Raw genomic sequence first — 24,544 nt, 5'->3', positions numbered from 1 at the left:
GGTCCTTGTGCATGAATCCTAAAATGTTAGTTTGCAGGTGCAGCAGGTAATCAGGAAGGCGAATGGAATGTTGGCCTTCATTGCGAGAGGGATGGAATACAAAAGCAGGGAGGTCCTGCTGCAACTGTATAGGGTATTGGTGAGGTCGCACCTGGAATACTGCGTGCAGTTTTGGTCACCTTACTTAAGGAAGGATATACTGGCTTTGGAGGGGGTACAGAGACGATTCACTCGGCTGATTCCGGAGATGAGCGGGCTACCTTATGATGATAGATTGAGTAGACTGGGTCTTTACTTGTTGGAGTTCAGAAGGATGAGGGGTGATCTTATAGAAACATTTAAAATCATGAAAGGGATAGACAAGATAGAGGCAGAGAGATTGTTTCCACTGGTCGGGAAGACTAGAACTAGGGGGCACAGCCTCAAAATACGGGGGAGACAATTTAAAACCGAGTTGAGAAGGAATTTCTTCTCCCAGAGGGTTGTGAATCTGTGGAATTCTCTGCCCAAGGAAGCAGTTGAGGCTAGCTCATTAAATGTATTCAAGTCACAGATAGATAGATTTTCAACCAATAAGGGAATTAAGGGTTACGGGGAGAGGGCGGGTAAGTGGAGCTGAGTCCACGGCCAGATCAGCCATGATCTTATTGAATGGCGGAGCAGGCTCGAGGGGCTAGATGGCCTACTCCTGTTCCTAATTCTTGTGTTCTTATGTTCTTAACACACACACATACAGGAAGCACTGTAAGGTGCCAATGTCTGAACTGATTATATTTTAAAAGGTTTATCTTTATGGGTGCATTAAATTGACTGTTCCACATGCTCAACTTAATAACATTCAGCAACTGATGCTGTAACTTTGAGCGTGCAAGTGCCAAGCTATGTTAATTGTCATTCAAATCTGTCTACGTCCACTCAATTTTACTGGAGAAATAGTGGTTGTACAACGAACTGCTTAGATCAGGAACATTGCTGCGATGTGACGTTGAACTGAAGGTGACCTTCAGAATATTGCTGTGTTACGATACGAATGAATAAGCTTTGTTGCATAAACAGTCTTATTCGCTGCACTTAAATTTCCAGTTATTCCACAGAGCAGGTGAGAAGCAGGGTGACTGCCCTCAACAGCTGAAGCGGGTACTTTTGTAACAGGAGTCTCAGCACAAAGGCCAAAGGTGGTAGAGGAACTCTAAAAATATTGTCCCAGAAATCGCAGTCTCCCTGGATCCGTACAGAGTGTGTACGGACCCAGGAAGGCATCGCAAAAGTCGGTTTTCAGCGCACAATGCGCATCCGCTGAAAACCGGCTTTACCGATCTGTTCAGCTCCAGCTCGACAGAACCTCCGTATCTCGGGAGTGAGGACACTTGCCAGGGCAAGATTGCGGTATTTACCCATACTTTGCCCAGCAAATGTCCTGAAAACTCTTGCGCATGATAAAAGCAGGCGCATAGCCTACTTTTACAGGCGGGAGAGTTTTAAAACACACAAAAACATTAAAAATAAAATTTTAAAAATACATTTTATAGTTAAAACCCCTGCCCACTACGGTAAGTTTATTTTAAACCATAAATAAAACATTTTTTTTTAAATCAGATTTTTTTTCTCTAAGACATTTATTAACTTTAATTTCAATTAATTTTAATTATGTGAGGTGTGTTTTTTTATTTTTTATTTTGTGTGTTTAGTGTGTTTGTTTCTTTTCTTGTAGGTATGCAGTTCTCATTGCTGTTAATGAGAATGCTGTGGAATTCTTTACCTGATTGGCTGAGCCGTCACACGTGACTGCACTGTCTGGATTAGAACCTTGAGGACGGGAGCACACTCTGCAGCACGGGAAGAGAAGGCCTCCCCAGCGGAATCCCACGCTCCTCTGGGACCACCAGGTAAATTTGTAAAAATTCTCCGGTCGGAGGCGTTCGTCCGAAAGAAGCCACCAGCCGGAATTTCAGGGCCAATAATTCAATAAACTTCTTTCTCGGGGCTTTTTAAAGGTGCGCCGCTTTCATGAAAAACTCGTCGTCAAACAATTTCTATTCATTGAGGGAGGTGAGCCACGCATCATTTTCACCACAATATCACGTGCACATAATGCAATGACTCATTTCGATGGTACCGATGCCACTAGCTCAAGCATTTGGTAAAAAAAAAAGTGATTTTGTGAAACTAATGCCACTTTATCTCCAAACCATGCAGATTAAATTGCAAATGTTTCCCCAGGTGGGCTGCTGCTTCAAAAGGGCTTCATGCAATATCGTACCGAAAGAATGCAATTTTTTGACAACCTGATGGATTTCATGAACACCAATTAGTCTGGAGCAGTGAGTGAAGCTACATCTCAGACAGCAGGTAGTTTGCAGTAATATATCATAACTGCACGTTTTCCATAGGACCTGAATTTGAAAGTACCATCAACTTGAAACATGAAAGCATTATTGAATGCATTCAAATTTGGCCATTCTGCCACATTCCAACATTTGGAATGCATATTTACAATTTGAAACTGCGTGTAAGTGACAAATGGTTTAAGTATCTTTAAGTATTTCAATAACAAACATCAGAATGAGCGAGGCAATTGCAAGTAAATGGAGAGGCCTGTCCCTGCACATCTTTTCTTGCTCTGTCTCTTTCTTTTCCTATCTGTGCATGTCTTTCGGATGAGATGTTAAACCGAGGCCCCGCCTGCCCTCACAGGTGGACGTAAAAGATCCCCTGGCACTATTTCGAAGAAGAGCAGGGAAGTTATCTCCGGTGTCCTGGCCAATATTTATCCCTCAATCAACATAACAATGTCGACCCGAAACGGTAATTTTGTTTTTCTGTCCACAAATGCTGCCTGACCTGCTGAGATTTCCAGCAGTCTCTGTTTTTATATATCATATAAAAAAAACAGATTATCTGGTCATTATCACATTGCTGTTTGTGGGAGCTTGCTGTGCGCAAATTGGCTGTCGCGTTTCCCACATTACAACAGTGACCACACTGCAAAAAATACTTCATTGGCTGTACAGTGCTTTGAGACATCTGGTGGTCGTGAAAGGCGCTACATAAATGCAAGTCTTTCTTTCATGTCTGGAATGAAACACCACAGGCGAGCTGGCAGCCAACTTTGGAAATTTACACATCTTGATTTAACAGAGTAGAAAAGTGTTCTTATATCTGTTTCTTCCCGTTTCCTTCCACTGCCTCCCTCTGGGCACTGGGCCTATTTCCTTTCCGTCCTTTCATTCCTGTTGGCCGTTTCCCGACATTTAATTTCTCTTATTGCACTTATATACCTTCTTCTATCTGTATCGTCCAATTTTGTGTTTCTTCCTCCCCACTGCCCCTTCAGTTTTATACTTCATAAAACACCTAAGAATAAATATTTCTGCAAAACACAAAAGCAAAACACTGCAGATGCTGGACATCTGAAATAAAACCGGAAAATGCTCAGCGGGTCAGGCAGCGTCTGTGGAGGGAGGGACAGAGTTAATATTTCAGGCCGATGCTCTGACAAAGGATCATCGACCTGAAACATTAACTCTGTTCCTTTCTCCACAGATGCTGCCTGACCCGCTGAGCATTTCCAACGATTTCTGTTTTCTGCCAAGAATAAATATTTCTCTTACTGAAAATATTGGACAAACACAGCAGGCATGGGCTGTAAGCACTGCACTACAGGTGACTTTTCAGAGGACTTCAGAATGTCTGCTTCTTACCTGCCAGTGGTGGTCCCAGAAGTACAGGGCAGCACTCTATAATGGTGACGAGTCCCACTGCATTGGAGAACCTCTTGGCACCGACTAGGTCCATCAGCGTTTCGAAAAGAACAGCGCTCACCATTCCAAAGGCAAAACCAAAGAAGATGGCATAGATCACCAGGCCGGTAAAGTCGTTTGCCAATGGGCACATGACGTGGCAGAAGCCATTGTAGAAGACAGCAAAGCTAAAGAAATACTGGATCTTTGGCCTCACCCATCTCGAGTTTGCAAGAAGCCCCATGCTGGGTCTTGCGAACATATCTACAAAAGCTAGAATGGAAAGCAGGAATGCTGCTGAATACTCATCTATGCCCATGTGCTTGGCATAAGGAGCCAAAAACACAATCGGGGAAAAGAAACCAAAAAACATGATGACGTTTCCTGACAAATAGATCAGAAATCCTCGATGTTTGAAGAGGTTGAGATCGAGATTCTTATTAAGTACTTCAAAGAAAGTTGACCTCTTCTTTTTCTGCAACAGACCATCTCCCACATTTCTGCTCTCATCCGTCTTTAAAGCGGTAAACTGCACATCTTTTATGTTGCTGGATATCTTGGGTTGTAGCGGCCTCATCAAGGATCCCGCCACACAGCAGTTCAACAGTATTCCTCCTAGGATAAAGAAACTGCCTCTCCAACCGAAGAAATTAACTAAGTACTGATTCAGAGGTGCCAAAGTACTCAGAAACACTGGGCTACCAGCCATAGCCAGCCCATTGGCAATGGGACGCCTCTTATAAAAGTACTTTCCAATCATAGTCAAGGATGGTTGCAGGTTGAAAGCCAACCCTAGACCTGAAAAAGTTAAGGAGAACAATATATTTGTTAATCTGTAAATTGGGAATAAAGAGCAGAAAAATATATATGGAGTAACCAAAAGGCAGTAGGTTGGTATTAAAAATGCACACAGTTATGAATGAATTATAAAGAACAGGACTTCAGGAGTTGCTATGTCTATTCCATAAATCACTTCTAAGTCATATATTCCACACATCAGTTTATTTGTGATATTTTATTTCACAATTGCACTCCCAATATCATTTTGGCTTGCTTTTGTAACTAAATTGTTTAAAAAGTAATGATATATTGTATGAAGACATTCTAATGCTGTATCTCTTCCGCCAACATTACAATCCTCCCATTGTAACCTCCAGAGTTCAATACAATAGGAGGAATTATGCTGTCACTGCATATAGCAGCGTTATAAGAAATATCAATTGGAGAAGTGCACTGCAGGTGTCATCTCATGCCCTGTAGCATTTTACTTTTACATTTGGATCTTTATGGGGGGCTAAAATTTTGCATTCATCAAGGAGAAGGATGTGAGTTTTGCAGAATGAAATGTTTTGTTCATTTTTTGCACTCGGTGTCAAGCATTACGCACAAGGTCAGGTGCAGAATAAAGCTACATCTACACTGCTCCAAAGCCACGCTTTAACCCCCAGCCTCAGGACAGCGATGCCTCATTGCACCAATATGATTTCTCTTCCCGCACTGGCTGTCAGTCTGAATGACCTAGCGTCATTTTCATTCAACAGCAAGATACCTCTATGAACTAAAAATAGGCACTGCAACATTTCTTGATGAGGAAGGTTGGGCACTAAGGGAATCAAGGAATATGGGGATCAGGCGTGAAAGTGGAGTTTAGGTAAAAGATCTTATTAATCTTATTGAATGGTGGAGCAGCCTGCTCCTGCTCCTAGTTCTTATGCTGATAAGTACAATGTTAAAATGAATTCCGGTTATCCATTTGTATTTAGTTAATTGTTTCATTAAATTATTCCTTCTTTTCCCTATTCCCTTCGAATTCTACCCACTAATTTAACTCTCTACAATAGTACATCCTTTGCTCGGAAAGGCAGCCCCACTTAAACCATGGCTACTCCACATGTCATCAATGATGACTAGCCAACTTGCTAAGAGTCCTGCTTGGGTATTGGCAGAGGTATCCTAGCAGGTTTTCCCACTCTCACTCCCAGATATAACTTGGAAGACTACCAAGTGTAATTATTAATCAAGACGGCAATTCATACTCAAGGCTCCTAGCCCAACACTTCAGGTTGCAAGTGCCAATGTGTTAGCGATGCAAGCAGTTTGTGGATTCAGTAACGTTATCAAAAATGCACAAGGCACATCGTCTAGCTAATGTATCTGGGAGCAATACTCACCTCCAATGCAGCCTATGCACAAATAAAGCCCAATAATACTGTTGCAAAATGAAGCAGATATCATTCCAATAGCACAGAGCAGGCCTCCTCCCATCATCACTGGCCGGGATCCATACCTGTTTACCAAGATGCTGCTTACTGGCCCTACAAGAAGCAAAGAAAAAGGGGAAAGACTGTCATATTCCATTACAAAACAGGTTATTTTTCTGCTCAAAGCCAGTGCAAAGCATTCATAGGGCTCAAAATTGGTAGACATACCGCCCACGGGCCGCCGACAAATCGGCCAACGTCGCAAAATTGATCGAAAAATACCAACATACTGCCCGGCAGGAAATTCAGCAGCGACATACTGCCGAGCACTATGCATACCATCCGCCCATGCACACCGCCGACATACCACCCAAACTGCCAAATTGATGACATGCCGCCGACCCTGCAGACCTCCCTGGAAAAGGTGGTTTTAAGTCGATCTTCAATCGGCGGTATGCATCTTCACCTGTGAAAAAGTTTTTATCTGTCACCGCCCCAGTCTCTACCACCCTCCAGTCTCTTCCCCCCCCGCCCAACAGCGATCTGTTCCCCCCCACAGTGATCTGTTCCCCCCCACCCCCCCTACAGTAATCTGTTCACCACAAATAGTGATCTCCCCCAAGAAGCGACCTCCCCCACCCCCCACTTACCTGCACAGCGCTCTCATGCCGGCAGTCTCTGTCGATTCTGGTCCGTGAGTCTCGGGGGGGGCGGGGCATGCAGCATGCGTGTGCGCAGAACTCAGGACACGAAGATTCGTGAGTGAAAAGGACTCGCTGCCCGCACACCGCTGGCTGCACTCCGCTCCGCCCACTGCACTCCGCTCGGCATACCGGCGAGAAAAAACTGATGAAAATCGTGCACACTCCGCCCCGCGGTACCCGATGGTATGAAATGACACACCACTGGCACACCGCCGAGAAACGGGCGCACGACAAATTTCGGACCCATAGTCTTCTTGAGCGCTCAAGAAAATGTAAAAAAAAAAGTACATCAAACCAAATGCCTTCAATTAGTTCTCATCCAACTCTTCAGTAATATTGGTGTAGGTTAAGCAGCTTTCAAAAATAGTTTCCCACATTGCCTCAACTTAGGATGTCTTTTAATATCATTTTCTGGAGAAAACAGTTGCACTTTCTAAAATGGCTACTGGAGAACTGCAGCACTGGAATCAAATCAATCTGTTAGACCAGCCTATGCATTTTATTGCATTTTATTTGGTTGTAGTTTTGCATTCATATCCAGTGTATATTGAAGCTGACATGGTCGATTATCCATTGGGCGTGACATAGGCAGAGCAAACTCCCACTCCCCACTCCCACCCGCCTGATGGAAGTGGTCAGAGGCCCGAATCATTTTCACGGTTGGGTCTAATTTCCATGAGCCGCCCGCACCATTTGCAGCCCTTCACCTCTCAGCTGGGATGGGAAATCTTGGCATTTCCACCCCGGAGCCCAGCCAGTTAAGGGGAGGTGGGGGCGGGGAGCGGGGGAGGTTGAGACTGATTGGTCATGCTCCTCCTGGTCCTGCAGGAATCATTGAAAAACATGTTTCTGGGTAGCTTGCAGTTTTAGAAACTATTGGTGAGGCCACTCAACACCAACTCCCAATGGGCAAGGCACACACTCTTCCCACTGAAACTTCAAAATTCTATTGGGGACCTATTGACGTCAATGGCATAGGCTATTGGGGCTTACCACAAGTTTCCAGCGGGTGCCTGCACCAACCATTTCAAAGCCACCCCCAAAGTGCCGGAGACCTGGACACCAGCGAGAACAAGGAAGAACGTGCTGTGCTGCCATTTTCATTGCGTAACCACCTCATAGCTGCCCCAACAGCAAGGTCAGAAATGTTTTACTACAGGGGCCATTTTAACTCCCAGCCAGAAAGCAGGCTGGGTCGTGCAGGCCCCCCACCTGGGAGAGGCGGTATGTAGTAACAGGAGGAGGCCATTCAGCCCCTCGAGCCTGTTCGGTCATTTAGTTAGATCAGGGCTGATCTGTATCTCAGCTCCATTCACCGGCCTTTGCTCTACATCGGAGTGACTCATGCTGAGGAAATGTGAATACTAATGAACACATAAGTCTTATTTTAGCTGATGTGCGGAAATACTTTCAGAAGAAAACTTCTTTTTGATGGCTAGACTATAACCATTCATCAACTTTACAATTGCCAGGACGGATCCATTCCCTCAGCAGAGGGGTCAACAACCAGGGGGCATAGATTTAAAGTAATTAGTAGGAGGTTTAGAGGGGATTTGAGGGGAAATTTCTTCACCCAGAAGGTGGTGGGGGTCTGGAACTCACTGCCTAAAAGGGTGGTCGAGGCAGAAACCCTCACCACATCTAAAAAGTACTTGGATATGCACTTGAAGTGCAAAAACCTACAGGGCTACAGACCAAGAGCTGGAAAGTGAGATTAGGCTGGATAGCTCTTTGACGGCTGACGCAGACATGATGGGTCGAAATGGCCTCCTTCCGTGCTATAAATTTATGATTCTATGATTCTATGGCTGGATACTGTAATGTATTTGCTTAATGGGTTCTTTACTTAAGAAGTCATAGCAGCACATTGCTATTAAAAACTAGTTGGTACATTAACAAAGGTTTAACAATCACACGACACATTACCAGTTCATCCACTAGGCTCACAACTACATACCTCATCGTGGTTGACCTAGACCCAACTGACTGGGGTTTTATTGAGTCTTGTGAACATCACGTGACTGGCTAAGCCAAGCACAATGCAACAGCTCTACAAACCTGTGAGCATACTCACATGTGCATACATTACAGATACCCTTACCCAAAAAGGTACAGAGAAAAATTGGGTGGGCATAGCCACCGTGAGCTTAAGAAGAGCTCTAGTGCACTGACAAGGAAATTCCAGCTCTGAGTCTCCATTTTGTTTGCAGACAACGAGACGGGACGTCATTTTGTGTGTGTCAGAAGAGTGCACACTCTGTGGCCGTTCAGGAAGGAGTAAGATTGTTATGAATGAAAGTTAAGTTGCATTATTTAATAGTGAAATCTGACAGTGCGGTGACCTGCATACAATCACTGTCTCAGGAATATTGAGTACTGTCACTACATTGACTTATGCTGAGGCAATTCGAATTCTAATGAACACAAAAGTCTTATTTTAGCTGATGTGTGGAAATACTTTAAGAAAACATCTTTTTGATGACTAGACTATGACCATTCATCAAACTATATAATTGCATGAATCTCAGCTTAAAATAGCTTTCTCTCAGATTCTCCTTCTTTGGATTGTTTTTCCCATAAGTGAATTTACAGCAGTAAGAAAATAAAGCTGCTCCAATTAAAGCCTTCCTTGGTTCCCGGTTTGCTTCTGATATACAGATGACTAGTAGGGATATAGTAGAGTGTATCACAATCCTACAATAACATTGGGAGGCCTCGGTAATGTCCCACGGGATGCTACACCTAGTAACGTGCAGCAATATTATTGGTGCATGATGCGGTAATCACACCGATGATGGCATCTACTTTTTTATTCAATCTCGCGGTGTGGGTGTTGCTGGCAAGGCCCGCATTTATCGCCCATAAGAAGATGGTGATCGGCCTTCTTCTTGATCCGCTGGGTTGCGCTTTGATACAACTGAGAGGCTTGCTGGGCGCCTTCAAAAGGCAGTTAGCCACTTTGGTGTGGGACAGGAGTCAGGAGCCTGACCAGGAAATGATGGCCTAAAGGACATTATTGAACCAGTTGGGTTTTTACGACAATCCGACAGTCTCATGGTCACTTTTACTGATACCAGCTTTTTATGTCTAGATTTTTTAAACAAAATTCTCAATCTTCCCTGGTGGGATTTGAATTCACATTTTGTGGATTATTAGGCTAGGGCTCACAAATTACTAATTCAGTAACACAACCACTACACTACCATAGCCCAATTACAAATGGCTTAAGATGGATTCCACATTAACAATTAAATAAATAAGTAGCATTGAACTGGCTGTCAACACAGCTTTAAAAAAAGCAGAGAGTTCAGTCACCAGTTTTTAAAGGAGCGCCCTGCATGAGTGTCACAAGTTCTACTAAACTGTCTGAATTACAAATATATCAACCCTGACAAACCTGGGGTTTATCTCTAGAGGAATAGAATTGAAGAGTAGGGAAGCTATGCTAAACCTGTATCGAACATTGGTTAGATCACATTTAGAGTGCTGTGTACAATTCTGGTCGCCATATTATAAAAAAGGATATAGAGGCACCAGAGAGGGTGCAGAGAAGATTTACAAGGATGATACCAGAAATGCGAGGATATACATATCAGGAAAGGATGAACAGGTTGGGTCTGTTTTCTTTTGAAAAAAGAAGACTGAGCGGTGACCTAATAGAGGTCTTTAAAATTCTGAAAGGTTTTGATGGAGTGGATACAGAGAGAGTGTTTCCACTTGTGGGGAAGAGCATAACTAGAGGCCATCAATATAAGATAGTCACCAAGAAATCCAATAGGGAATTCAGAAGAAACTTCTTTACCAAAAGAGTGGTGAGAATGTGGAACTCGCTACCCCAGGCAGTAGTTGAGGCGAATAGTATAGATGCGTTTAAGGGGAGGCAGGACAAGCATATGAGAGAGAAGGGAATCGAGGGTAATGCTGATAGTTTTAGATGAGGAAAGACAGGGGGAGGCCTCCAGCGGTGCATAAACGCTGGCATGGATGGTTGGGCCAAATAGCCTGTTTCTGCACTATATATCCTATGTAATCCTGTATAATAATATAGGATGCACAGTCCAGGTATGTTGCAACTTGCAGGATGCAGGTCATGAGCATTACTGTCTTGCTTACACCATCACAAAGCTGCTCATCTCATGTTTGTCTAATCTTGCAGCAAGTGGCTGGATGTAGATCATCATCAGTTAAATATCAGACACACTGAGTGGAATATTTACCTGGCAACTCACAGAGGGAGTCGGGTAACGGCTGTCCATGTCCTAACTCGCACCAGGGCCCACTCACCCATCACCCCTGTGCTCGCTGATCTATATTGGCTCCCAGTTAAGCAACGCCTCGATTTCAAAATTCTCATCCTTGTTTTCAAATCCCTTCATGGCCTCACCCCTCGCTATCTCTGTGATCTCCTCTGAGATGTCTGCACTCCTCTAATTCTGCCTCTGAGCATCCCTGATTATAATCACTCCACCATTGGTGGCCGAGCTTTCTGTTGCCTGGGCCCCAAGCTCTGGAACTCCCTCCCTAAACCTCTCTGCCTCTCTACCTCTCTTTCTTCCTTTAGGATACTCCTTAAAACCTACCTCTTTGACCAAGCTTTGGTCATTTGCCATAATTTCTTCTCATGTGGTGGTGTCAAATTTATTTTTCTTGTCTTATAACACACCTGAGAAGCGCCTTGGGATGTTTTACTATGTTAAAGGCACTATATAAATACGAGTTGTTGTTGTTGGTGTTGTTGAAACCCGGAAGTGGCTGCAGCGTGTCGGTCAGTGGCTTTTTAACCCAGCCATTGCATTTGCATCTGACTTCCGGGTTTCCCGACCAATTATCGCGAGCGGGCATTGAAAAAAAATTTGTGCATAGGATGTGGGCGTCGCTGGCAAGGCCGTCATTTATTGCCCATCCCTAATTGCCCTCGAGAAGGTGATGGTGAGCCACCAGTTCAGAGGGCAGTTAAGAGTCAACCACATTACCGTGGGTCTGGACTCACATATAGGCCAGGCCCGGTGAGGGCGGCAGATTTACTTCCCTAAAGGGCATTAGTGAAGCAGATGGGTTTTTATGACAATCCGGTAGTTTCATGGTCACCATTACTGACACTGGCTTTTTAATTCCAGCTTTATTAAATTAACTGAATTTAAATTCCCCAGCTGCCGTGGTGGGTTTGTGAACTCGTGTTTCTGGATCATTAGTCCAGGACTCTGGATTACTCGTCCAGTAACATAACCACACAACCCACATATTTCAGCTGAGGTATTTAAAGGAACACTGCAAAGGTGAGAGTTGAAGGATTGTGCAGGTGAGCGAAAGGTTGCTTGCTGAATACAAGAGAGTCTCAACATTCTAAAGCTGCCCCTTACTTTACTGATGCCTCCCTGGACCTCATACTGCAAGGCGTAAGATTTTATTTCCTGCTGATGGGAGGAAGAAGCCAGCCTCACTGACAAAGAAGGCATGGCTGGAGATAGCAGAGGAGGTTAGTAGCAGGAGTGTGGTGGCACGCTCCTGGATACAGTGCAGGAAGCGATTTGATGACCTCATGAGGGCAACTACATCCTGAATGTGTCTCCCCAAATCCCCTCACTCTGCCTTCCCAAACCTACTTGCCAGTGTCAGCTGTGGCTCAGTGGGTTGCACACTTGCCTCTGAGTCAGAAGGTTGTAGGTTCAAATCCCACTTCTGGGACTTGAGCACGTATGTTTAGGCTGACACTCCAGTGCAGTTGTAGTGGTCATTATCACATTGCTGTTTGCAGGGCCTTGCTGCGTGCAAATTGCCTGCTGTGTTTCGCACATTACAACAGTGACTACACTACAAAAGTACTTCATGCTTTGAGGTGTCCTGTGGTCATGAAAGGCCCTATATAAATGTAAATCTTTCTTTGTTACTCCTTCACACCAACATAACTTGCAAGATACATCCACCACTGACACTCATCCTCATCTTAATTCAATGTCACTCCTCTACAGATGTTGTCCATCCATCCATTCCACTCTTTTCGTGACTCGCCCTCAAAGGTCTCTGGTTTCCCTCCTTGCTGGAGAAGAGAGCACAGAACACCAGGGAGAGGCAGAGAACTGGAGGTGGCCCTCCAGTCATTGCTGCAGAGGAGGATGCACTTGAGATAAGCGGAGTGCATGCCTGGCGGTAGGAGATGGAGAGCTCCCAGCTAACTGGTGACAGAATAAAGGGTTGGAAATTGCCCTTTGCCCCGATTGAGTGCAGAAACCTTCTGGGACTTCCTGCGCCCGGCCCGGAAGTCTCGCCCACGACACGGAATTAGGCCGTACGCCCCTCAAAGGAAACGGAGTGCTGTCTCCAGCGCTCCCGGGGTGGCAGCACAGTTTTGAGTCCAGCGGCGCGTGGTGGAGGCTAGCGCGATGCGGATGCTCGTCATATCACTGACGCGCTACAACGCCCCTCCTCTTCAATTAAAGGGGAGTGCCGCTGTGCACTCTGCAGGACCCCGGAGGTGCTAACAACGCTATAAAAAGGGGCAATTTCAACACCTAAATATCGGACTGCCACATGGCATACAACAGTCAGACATGTTGACTTGATGGCAGCAGCAAGCAAAATATGATTATGAGCATAATGTTCAATTAAAATATTCTTACCACGACAGTTCTAATTCATATCTTTAAATTTCCCACGCGCTAGTCAAGTGTCCCACAAGCGGTGGAGCAGGAGGAGGATGACTCCTCAGAGGAGGTCGCTAACTCTGAGGGTGCACCGTCACAGGACGTACACACACCATACGCCAGATACACACATGTCGGTGGAAGCATCAAGACAGATGGTTGCGTTATCAGCGGGTGTCTCATAGATCACATGAGCAAGGGCAGAAGTTGGGGACAGGGACAGCAGTGGAGAGTCCATGTCAGAGGGCGCAGGGTGCTCCAAGCTCTCATCAGCTGACACAGATACTGAACCTCGGGGGCCGTCGACAAAGAGGATCATTCTGGAGGAGCAGCAAAAAATGCAGGAGGCTCTGGCAGGATTTCCAGCCACGATACGCACACTTACAGAGAGAATGGAGGAATCCATTTCATGCATGAGTGGCATGATGTCGCAGGCCTTCGCTATGATGTCTTCGCACAGGGAAAGAGTGGCCACCTGCACGGAGCATCAGAAGCGGCAATCAAACCCGTGCATGCTGACCTTCAACAATGGCTTGCATGCTCTGAATGGCAATTTAACTATGATCTGTCACGTCTCCGCCCATTCTACCAGCCTGTCTATGTCTTCTTGAAGTAGATAGAGAGAAACTGTTCACATTGGCAGAAGGGTCAAGAATCAGGGACATAAATTTCAGCTGATTGGCAGAAGAACCAAAGGCGACATGAGTGGGATTAGTTGAAGTGCTCTTGCAGAGAGCCAGCACGAGCTCGACGGGCTGAATGGTCTCCTTCTGTGCTGTAACCATTCTATGATCCTAAAATGGAGATGACTGCAGCAACGGGTGGTGAGTTTGCCCACACCACTTTCAGGGTGGTTCACGTAAAATGCTTTGCACAGGAGTGGTTGAGGCAGAGACTAGTGCATCCTTTAGGGGAAATCTGGATAAATATGGGCTATGAAAGAAGAAAGACTTGCATTTATATAGCGCCTTTCTTGATCACCTGACGTCTCAAAGCACTTTACAGCCAATGAAGTACTATTGAAGTGTAGTTACTGTTGTAATGTAGGAAACACACATAATTTGCACACAGCAAGCTCCCACAAACAGCAATGTGATAATGACCAGATAATCTGTTTTTGTTGACATGTTTTGTTTTGTTTTGTTATGATGAGTGAGGGATAAATATTGGCCACGGCACCAGGGAGAACTCCCCTGTTCTTCTTTGAAATAGTGCCATGGGATCTTTTACATCCACCTGAGAGGGCAGACAGGGTCTCGGTTTAATGTCTCATCTGAAAGACAGCACCTCCGACAGTGCAGCACTCCCTCAGCACTGCACTGGAGTGTCAGCCTAGATTTATGTGCTCAAGTCCCTGGAGTGGTACCTGAGCCCACAACTTTCTGACTCAGAGTTGAGTGTGCTACCTACTGAGCCACCGCTGACACTGACTATAAGCAAAGATTAGTTTTGGAATGCTGTGGCAAACACAGGCATGATGGGCCAAATGGCCTCCTTCTATGTTATAAAACATTATGGTTCTAATTCCAATGACTGAGAGGCAATCCGATGGAATTCCTATCCAAGCAAATTTACCTCCTTGAAATTTATCGTTTTTAATGCTCAGCTGACTAAACAAATACAGCCCAGTGCCAAATTTCGCCGAGATACAACAGCACATTTTAGAAGGCTAATCGCTTTTATATAAGTGGTTTCCTGTTAAATTGTGTGAATGAATAATTTAACAGGGCTGCAGTACAAAGATTTGCAAATGAGCCATTACAGAATTCCTGATCCCGGTGTAATCCTGGTCTACAAATATTTTGCATCTTCGGAATTACTTCTGCTTGTTCAGAAACTGGATTATGATTGCATGGCTTTCAGGTTTGATTTCCGTGCTAAATTTTCAAAGCAAAGTAGTTTTGATGCTATTGTGCTAAACTGAATATTCATCACAAAATGTGTCGCAAATAATATGTCAGATTGGAATTGATATTTTGCAGTGGATCAGCAGTTCCTGAAGACACAGGAATGTTAGAATTGTCTACCTGCACTTCGGCAAATCCTACCTTAGCTATGGAACAACAAAACATCACAAAGCAAGATCGCAGTGTATCACCACACTGCTTTTAATGAAAGAAATGAAAGAACTGAAAGAAGGAAAAAAAGAAAGAAAAGATGGAAAGAAAGAAGGAAAGAAGGAAGGAAAGAAAGAAGGAAAGAAAGAACAAAAGAGAGAGCTTGCTGTGTGCAAATTGGCTGCCACGTGACGACACTTCAAAAAGTACTTCATTGGCTGTAAAGTTCTTTGGGACATGTTTAGGTCATGAAAAGCGCTATATATATGCAAGTCTTTCTTTCCACATATATGTTGGTAGTCACTTCATTTCCCAATTCAGATTTTAGATTTTTTCCAATATCTGGGCAGCAAGAACGTCTTTTTAAAGCCTATCCAATTTTTGTATCAATTGTACGGCCACTTGGTGTTAAGTCATTTAATTTTCCCACATGATAAGAATTGCCTCCTCCCTCCAGACCCAGCAAGCTCAGTGCCTATATATTGGCCGTGAGCGCAGCCTCATCAATTAACTAGGTTGACCACAGGAAATCCTGTATAGTTGGGTTGGCGTCCAGTTAAAGTGGCAGGCACAAAGTCTGCCATGCTTTCATTCTTGCTACTTTGGCATGGGGATTGGGAAAAATCACCCTTATCCTGTGTTACAACAGCTGGTTTGAAAGGCTCCTGACCTCATAGGGGTAAAAGTTCTTTGCTGCCTGTTGAATGAAATTAAATTTGGTGATAGATTGCAATCATACCTGTGTGATATTGTATTGTACATTAGTGAAAGTATATTACTGCAACCGGCGTAAAATCCACTTTCAAAAGCGAATCAATGAACGTCTCAAACTTTATTTTTAACCTCTTTAATATTGGCTAAAGGACAACAATCCTGTCGGCTCTAAGCTAATATTAAAATAGAGCTAGTATTGGGACAGCAGTGGTGGACCCGCTCCCTTTGTCTGGCCAGAGACTGATGGAGAGCTGGCTCCAAACTGTTATTGGTCTGAAACCTGCACTTGCAATGTAACCGCACCGTGATATTGATACATGCTCGTATATTCCTCACTTTCACAGCTAATCTAAAGTGGTGTAAGCGTCAGGTTACAGGAGGTTTGAATCTCTGTATCATTTGAAAGGGAATTCTCTTCTTGACGACGGCTGCAGAACATTTTTCTTCTTGTTTGGAGAAGTAACCAGGAGATCTATGCATCATTTTTCTCAATCGCATTCAAGTACAAATTGAACCTCTCTGGTCTGACAGGCACCCACGGGATCTGACCGGTACCGAAACAGAGAATTTTCCAAACCACGGGAAGTCACGCCTATCCTAGGCGTACTGACACCTACAGACAGCGCCCAGGCTCCTGAATGCCTCCACTACGCTCTGGCTCCGGTTCAGGCTGTGAAACTCGGGCCTCGCTCTCTCTCTTCATGTAGAAAACTCTCAGCCACATTCATTAATTAACACGCTGGTTTGGTGCTTTTTTTTTATAAACTCTCCTCTCCCTCAGGCCCAGCTAACGGCGCCTCAGTCAACCGCCTGTCCTTCCCTTGCCTTGCCTGGCCCGGTTACCTCATTGAGCACAAAGCCAGGAAGCGCGGGAAACTGGTATGCCACACACGCAAAGCGGCAGTTCCGCAGCACAGAACACAGAGCCAGGAAGCGCGGGAAACTAGGACTAATGCCGAACCACGGATGTTTTGGGACCGAGAGTCCCAGACCAGAGAGGTCCAACCTGTAGTAATACCTTTGGTGTGTGGACGTGACTGAAGATCATCATATCATAAGAACATAAGAACTAGGAGCAGGAGTAAGCCATTTGGCCCCTCGAGCCTGCTCCGCCATTTAATAAGATCATGGCTGATCTGTTCATGTAAACAAAGAAAAGTGCCAAATGCTATTTTTTTGTCATGGAAGATGGCATTCCTTTAAGAGATCGTCATTTGAAAAATATAGGTAATTGCATATTTTATGTTGTTTTAGATATGTAGGACATTTCCTGGTAATCCATTGCAGATTATTTCCAGATATCTTTGGGCTCCTGATGCTAAATTTGTTATAATGTGTGAGCATTATGAGTGCCCCAGTAACATCGCTGGCCTGATGGCAGAGAACCAACACTACTGGTCAGAACCCACACAAAAACAAACCCAAAACAGAATGAAATAAATATTGGCCATGAAACCGGGGATAACTCCCCTGCTCTTCTTTGAAATGGTGCTGTAGGATCTTTTACGACAACCTGAGAGGGCAGATGGGGACTCGATTTAACATCTCATCTGAAATACGGCACCTCCGACAGTGCAACACTCCCTCAGCACTGCACTGTCAGCCTGTATATAATTTGTTTTAAAAGAGGAGAAGGTGGCGCTTTGAAGTTATCTGGTCTCGGTTCATCTGGCAGTCAGCAGTTACAAATCGCCTCAACTTCACTTCCAACATCTGTGACTTCATCTGAACCCTTGATTACCTCGACCTTACAAGCTGGAGAGGGTGGAGAGAAGATTTTCCAAGGATCATACCAGAAATGCGAGGGTATACATATCAGGAAAGGTTGAACAAGCTGGGTCTCTTTTCTCTTGAAAAAAGAAGGCTGAGGGGTAACCTAATAGAGGTCTTTAAAATCATGCAAGGTTTTGATAGAGTGGATGCAGAGAGAATGTTCCACTTGTGGGGAAGAGAAAAACTAGAGGCCATCTATATAAGATAGTCACCAAGAAATCCAACAGGGAATTCAGAAGAAACTTCTTTACCCAAAGAGTGGTGAGAATGTGGAACTCGCTACCACGGGGAGTGGTTGAAGGGAATAGTGTAGATGCATTTAAGGGGAGGCTAGACAAGCATATGAGGGAGAAGGGAATAGAGGATTATGCTGATAGATTTGGATGAGGAAAGACGGGTGGAGGCTCGAGAGAAGCATAAACACCGGCATGGACTGGTTGTGCTGAATGGCCTATTTCTGTGCTGTATATCCTATGTAATCCTGTGTAAGCAGGGTTGTGACGACAGGTGATGGGAATTGCAGAGGAGAGGGTGCAGATCACCTGCCTGCCTGATACTGAGGGGAAATAAAAGAGTCGATAAGCTAATGACGACTACACAAGAAAAGACCACACCAATGCTGACCCACCTCTTAATCAGTTGTCACAGCTGAATAACCTTCTCTCTCTCTGTCTCTCTCTCTCTCTCACCTGCACCAATTTCTTTAACTCTCCAGAAGGTTTTTCTGCAGAGGCCACATACGCTGGCCTAAGCAGAACTGGAGTAACTCTCAGCTGGCCAAACTTGCCTAAATGGCCAGAATTGGCATAGGTGGCAGGTTATGCCCCCTCTGGCTGAAAAAAACGAACCTAAAAAAATCGTAACTAACTGAGTTGCGCTGGTGCAAATTGATGGGGAAACTGTGGATTTTTAACTTAGGACAAAAAAAGCAGCCTGCTCCAAAAGAACGGCGCAAATCACTGGGGAAAATTGAGCTCTGGGTCAGCAGTGAGAGGAGTGAAAAACATTTTGAAGTAGAAATCACCAAGATAAAATTGTACCATTTTGTCAATTAATTTTTCAGAGTAAGTCATGGGTTTACTGGAAGATGGATCATCAGAAACAATTTCTTTTCCAAATGTTTCAAAACATCAAAAAGAAATACCTGCAGACAAGAGATAGCTACCATTGGCTAGTCTCGGTCTCCTGTTCATTGGTGGCAGTATAGTGGTTTGGACAATATTTTGTTGTATAATGTTTGTGGTACATGGTTCAAAGGAACATAAGAACATTAGAAATCGGAGTAAGTGTAGGCCATTTGGCCCCTCGAGCCTGCTCCGCCATTCAATAAGATCATGGCTGATCTTAGCCTCAACTCCACTTCCCTGCCCGCTCCCCATATCCCTTCACTCTCTTATCGTTCAAAATTCTGTCTATCTCCACCTTAAATATATTCAATGATCCAGCCTCCACAGCTCTCTGGGGCAGAGAATCCCAAAGATTCATGACCCTCTGAGAGAAGAAATTCCACCTCATTTCCATTTTAAATAGGCGACCCTTTATTCTGAAACTATGTCCCCTAGTTCTAGATTCCCCTGAAGAGATCACAAAGTTGCTGTTTAAAGAATGGACTCAGTCAAGAATATTTCATGGACTTTATGGATTTTTCTGAGGGTATTTTCCCTGTGATGGGATCAATCTGTGCAGATATGTGAAAAAGTTGGTTTTATTATAACTCCATAGACCGCATGACAGTTAGCTGTGACGAAAGAACAGTCAGTCATCCAGTTCGGGTTTGCCCACCAGTCACAGCTAAAGGAAGGTGGCCACGAATATTGACAAAAGAGCTGTCGGCCAGGAAGGGGGGCCATTGACAAAGCCACTCTCATATGCAAAAGCACTTCTCACCTCCATCTCAGAAGGAAAAATAGAACAATGAACCCACGAGCCTGGCCAGCCAAAGGGGAGCCGGATTTTTCCCAACACAAAGACTTGGAGAGATGCCCATATTAAGGGTCATCACCCAGGACACCGTGGACCACTTCCCATATCTCGGGAGCCTCCTATCAACAAGAGCAGGCATCAACGACGAGATCCAACACCGCCTCCAGTGCGCCAGTGCAGCCTTTGGTCACCTGAGGAAAAGAATGTTTGAAGACCAGGCCCTTCAAACTGCCACGAAGTTCATGGTCTGCAGGGCTGTAGTAATATCCGCCCTCCTGTATGGCTCAGAGACATGGACCATGTGCAGTAGACACCTCAAGTTGCTGGAGAGATATCACCAACGATGTCTTCGCAAGATCCTACAAATCCCCTGGGAGGACAGGCGCACCAACATCAGCGTCCTCACTCAGGCTAACATCCCCAGTATTGAAGCACTGATCACACTCGATCAGCTCCGCTGGGCAGGCCACATAGTCCGCATGCCAGACACGAGACTCCTAAAGCAAGTGCTCTACTCGGAGCTCCTTCAGGGCAAACAAGCCAAAGGTGGGCAGTGGAAACGCTACAAGGACACCCTCAAAGCCTCCCTGATAAAGTGCAACATCCCCACTGACACCTGTGAGTCCCTGGCCCAAGACCACCCTAAGTGGAGGAAGTGCATCCGAGAGAGCACTGAGCACCTCGAGTCTCAACACCGAGAGCATGCAGAAATCAAGTGCAGACAGCGGAAAGAGCGTATGGCAAACCGGTCCCACCCACCCCTTCCCTCAACGACTATCTGTTCCACCTGTGACAGAGTCTGTGGCTCTCGTATTGGACTGTTCAGCCACCAAAGCACTCACTTTAGGAGTGGAAGCAAGTCTTCCTCGATTCCGAGGGACTACCTATGATGATGAAGGGCCATCAGCCCAATGAATATGGGCTGGATGGCCCATTACTGACTAAGTGCCTGTGCTTAGAAACAAAGGGGTTTTAAAGATTGGTGGGAAAGATAGGGGTAGCAAAACTCCCATAAAGACAGAGTCTTTTCCGCTTTATTTTTAGCTTAAAGCTTGGAGTTTGGAGTGAAGCTTTGAGCTTGCAGCTTGCAGCTTGTATCTAGAGAGAGCCCTCTCTCCCTCTCGCTCTCGCTACACAAAGATCGATGGACCAGAGGAAGGGGCTGCAGTATCACAGAAGAAGCCACTGAGACTGAAGATCAGGCAGTAACTTCCCACGGCTGAGCTGAGAAAGGAAACCGGCTGCGTGTGGTGGTGAGCATGCTCGAGAGTGTCCCAAGCCAGTAACCAGATATTCCAGGCAAGCTGGGTAAGGGCTCAGGGTTTTCTCAGAAGTGAAGCTTTTCAGGGCTATTCTGGGGAGGGTAACTCATTGGTAGGGGTAGGGTTAGAATCCACCAGGGAATTACTGCATGTTACTAGGTCTCATTTCTGTACTGTATGTATGTTATTTGTGTAGTGTCTCTGCACTGTATTATAAAGTCACACGAGGCATATACTGCAGACAAGATCACTCATGCCCTGCACCTTTATTCCCAGGACCAAGGAGTGCTGAGCCTGCGTGGAACCTCCCTTTAAGTACCTGGCTGACCAGGTGAGGAGTGTCTCCCACAAGTTTACCCCCTGTGGTCAAGGTGTGTATTTCACAGTTGTATACAGTGTACATTGTTGTTACATATTGGTTACAGTTATGTGAAGGTTGCAAACATGACATCACCTCCCCCCTAATGTCTTTGGGTCAAAGATTGAGTTGTTCAGGCGGTCGACGCTCTCTCGTGGAGCGCCGCAGTTGTGGCTCTGGTGGTTGAGCCGTGACATACGTCTCTGTCGCCTGAGTTGGTTCCGGCCTGTCCGGGCTGGCCGCAGGGACTGTGCATGCTGTTGACTGTCCTTGTTGCTCGTTCACTGGCAGTGGTGTGGTTGACATCCCATGGTCTATTTCAGGTTCCTCAGTGTCCATGCTGAACCTTTTCTTTACCTGGTCCAGATGTTTGCGGCATATCTGCCCATTGTTTAGTCTGACCACTATGACCCTATTTCCCCTCTTTGCCTATTACAGTGCCCTCAAGCCACTTGGGTCCCAATGCGTGATTGAGAACGAATACAGGGTCATTGATTTCTATGCATCTCCTCACTGAGTTGCGAACATGGCACTCGATTTGGGACTGGCGCTTGCCCTCAACAATGTCCGACAGAGCAGGATGAATGAGGGGCAGCCGCGTTTTAAGCGTGTGTTTCATGAGTAGTTCCGCGGGGGGACTCCCGTGAGCGAATGTGGGCGGGACCTATAGGCCAGCAGGAGGCTCGATAGGCGGTACTGAAGAGAGGGTCCTTGAATCCGGAGCATGCCCTGTTTTATGATTTAAACCGCACGTTCCATCTGGCCATTGGAAGCCGGCTTGAACGGTGCTGTCCTGACGTGTTTGATACCATTACCCGACATAAACTCCTGAAATTCATAGCTAGTGAAACACGGGCCGTTATCGCGAACTAGGATGTCCGGCAAGCCATGGTCGCTAATACCATGCACAGACTCTCCACGGTGGTGGATGTCGTGCACGAATTCAATATGATGCACTCGATCCATTTTGAGTATGCATCGACAACAATCAGGAACATTTTTCCCATAAATGGGCCCACGTAGTCTACATGAATGCGTGACCATGGCTTGGTGGGCCAGGGCCATGGGCTGAGGGGGGCCACCCTAGGGGTATTTCCCAGCTGAGCACATGTTGTGCACCTGCGAACACAGTGTTCCAGGTCTGAGTCAATTCCCGGCCACCATACATGTGACCGGGCAATGGCCTTCATTAGCACGATGCCTGGTTGCTCGCTGTGGAGTTCCCTGATGAAAGCTTCCCTTCCTTTCTGGGGCATGGCTACCCGGCTGGCCCATAGTAGGCAGTTGGCTTGGATGGAGAGCTCATCCATCCGTCTGTGAAACGGTCTGACCTCCTCGGGGCACGCTCCGCGGGCGGGCGCCCAATCCCCAGTTAGGACACATTTCTTTATCAGTGACAGGAGGGGATCTCTATGGTCCAGATTTTAATCTGGCGGGCTGTGATGGGGGAGCCTGTGGTGTCTAAAGCCTCAACGGCCATGACCATCTCCGTGCTTTGCTCCGACGCCCCCTCAGTGGTCGCCAGTGGGTGCCTGCTGAGCACATCAGCGCAATTTTCGGTGCCTGGCCGGTGCCGTATGGTGTAATCATACGCAGCCAGCGTGAGAGCCCATCGCTGTATGCGAGCTGACGCATTGGCATTGACAGCCTTGCTGTCGGATAACAGGGATGTTAACGGCTTGTGGTCCGTTTCTAACTCGAACCTTCTGCCAAAAAGGTACTGGTGCATCTTTTTCACCCCGTAGACACATGCGAGTGCTTCCTTTTCAACCATCCCATATCCCCATTCTGCCTGGGAGAGCGACCTGGAGGCATAGGCCACAGGTTGAAGTTGGCCCTCATCAGTACTGTGCTGGAACACACACCCAACCGCAAAGGATGATGCATCACACATTAAAACCAGTTTCTTACAGGGGTCGTACAAGGTCAACAGCTTATTAGAACAAAGCAGGTTCCGCGCCCGATTGAAAGCCCGTTCTTGACAGTCTCCCCAAAACCATTCGCAACCCTTACGCAGGAGCTCCAACAATGTACTTAAGTTCGGCAGAAAATTCCCGAAGTAGTTTAAGAGTCCCAGGAATGACCGCAACTCCGATGTGTTGCCGGGCTGAGGCACACGACGGATCGTTTTGGATTCGGTAGGCCGGATTCCATCTGCGGCAACCCTCCTGCCCAAGAACTCAACCTCTGGGGCCAAAAACACACACTTGGGCTTCTTTAGTTGAAAGTCTACCCGGTCCAGTCGGCGTAGCACCTCCTCCAGGTTGTGGAGATGTTCCTCGGTGTCTCGACCCGTGATTAGGATGTCATCTTGGAATACGATTGTGCCAGGAATGGATTTAAGCAGGCTTTCCATGTTCCTCTGGAAGATAGCGGCCGCTGAACGAATGCCAAACGGACACCTGTTGTAGACAAGCAGCCCATTGTGTGTAGTGATGGTGGTTAGTAGCTTGGATTCTTCGTCCAGTTCCTGGGTCATGTAGGCTGAAGTGAGGTCCAACTTGGTGAACAGCTTGCCAGCTGCCAGTGTGGCAAAAAGGTCCTCCGTTCTCGGAAGCGGGTATTGGTCCTGTAGTGACACTCGGTTGGATGGTGGCCTTGTAGTCACCACAAATCCTGACCGAGCGATCCGCTTTAAGGACAGGGACGATGGGGCTTGCCCAGTCACCGAATTCAACAGGCAAAATTATGCCCTCTCTTAGCAGCCTGTCCAACTCACTCTCAATTTTCTCACACATCACATACGGCACGGCTCTGGCTTTGTGGTGCACTGGTCTGGCGTCCGGGGTGATGCGTATCACTACTTTGGTGCCCTTGAAAGTCCCAACCCCAGGTTGAAATAGTGATTCGAATTTCTGTAGGACCTGTGAGCATGAACTTCGCTCCACAGATGAAATGGCGTGCACATCCCCCCATTTCCAGTTCATCTCGGCTAGCCAGCTCCTCCCCAAAAGTGCGGGACCATTTCCCGGGACAATCCAGAGTGGCAGCCAGTTCTCTGATCCATTATGTGTGACCACCAAATTTGCACTGCCGAGCACTGGGATGATCTCTTTGGTGTACGTTCTTAATTGCGTCTCAATGCGTTCTAGTTTGGGTCTGCTAGCTTTGAGTGGCCATAGTCTTTCAAATTGTTGGACACTCATAAGTGACTGGCTAGCTCCTGTGTCC

The 24,544-nt window shown here is 46.0% G+C and overlaps 1 protein-coding gene across 1 annotated transcript in view; it reads right to left on the bottom strand.

Moving 5' to 3' along the window:
- The window catches only part of LOC139280661 (monocarboxylate transporter 2-like), a 121,964-nt gene that overhangs the window by 24,281 nt on the left and 73,139 nt on the right, over positions 1–24,544 (bottom strand). The window contains exons 3-4 of the mRNA XM_070900257.1: positions 5,912–6,055; positions 3,702–4,538 (exon numbers count right to left, since the gene is read on the bottom strand). Of these exons, the coding sequence (XP_070756358.1) occupies positions 3,702–4,538; positions 5,912–6,055 (981 nt within the window). The remainder of the gene's footprint in view (positions 1–3,701; positions 4,539–5,911; positions 6,056–24,544) is intronic.

Source organism: Pristiophorus japonicus, chromosome 15, assembly GCF_044704955.1.
Source record: "Pristiophorus japonicus isolate sPriJap1 chromosome 15, sPriJap1.hap1, whole genome shotgun sequence".
In the NCBI taxonomy this organism is placed as follows: Eukaryota; Metazoa; Chordata; class Chondrichthyes; family Pristiophoridae; genus Pristiophorus; species Pristiophorus japonicus.
Note: the sequence above shows the minus strand (reverse complement) of the source record. Positions and strands in the feature narration are given on the sequence as shown.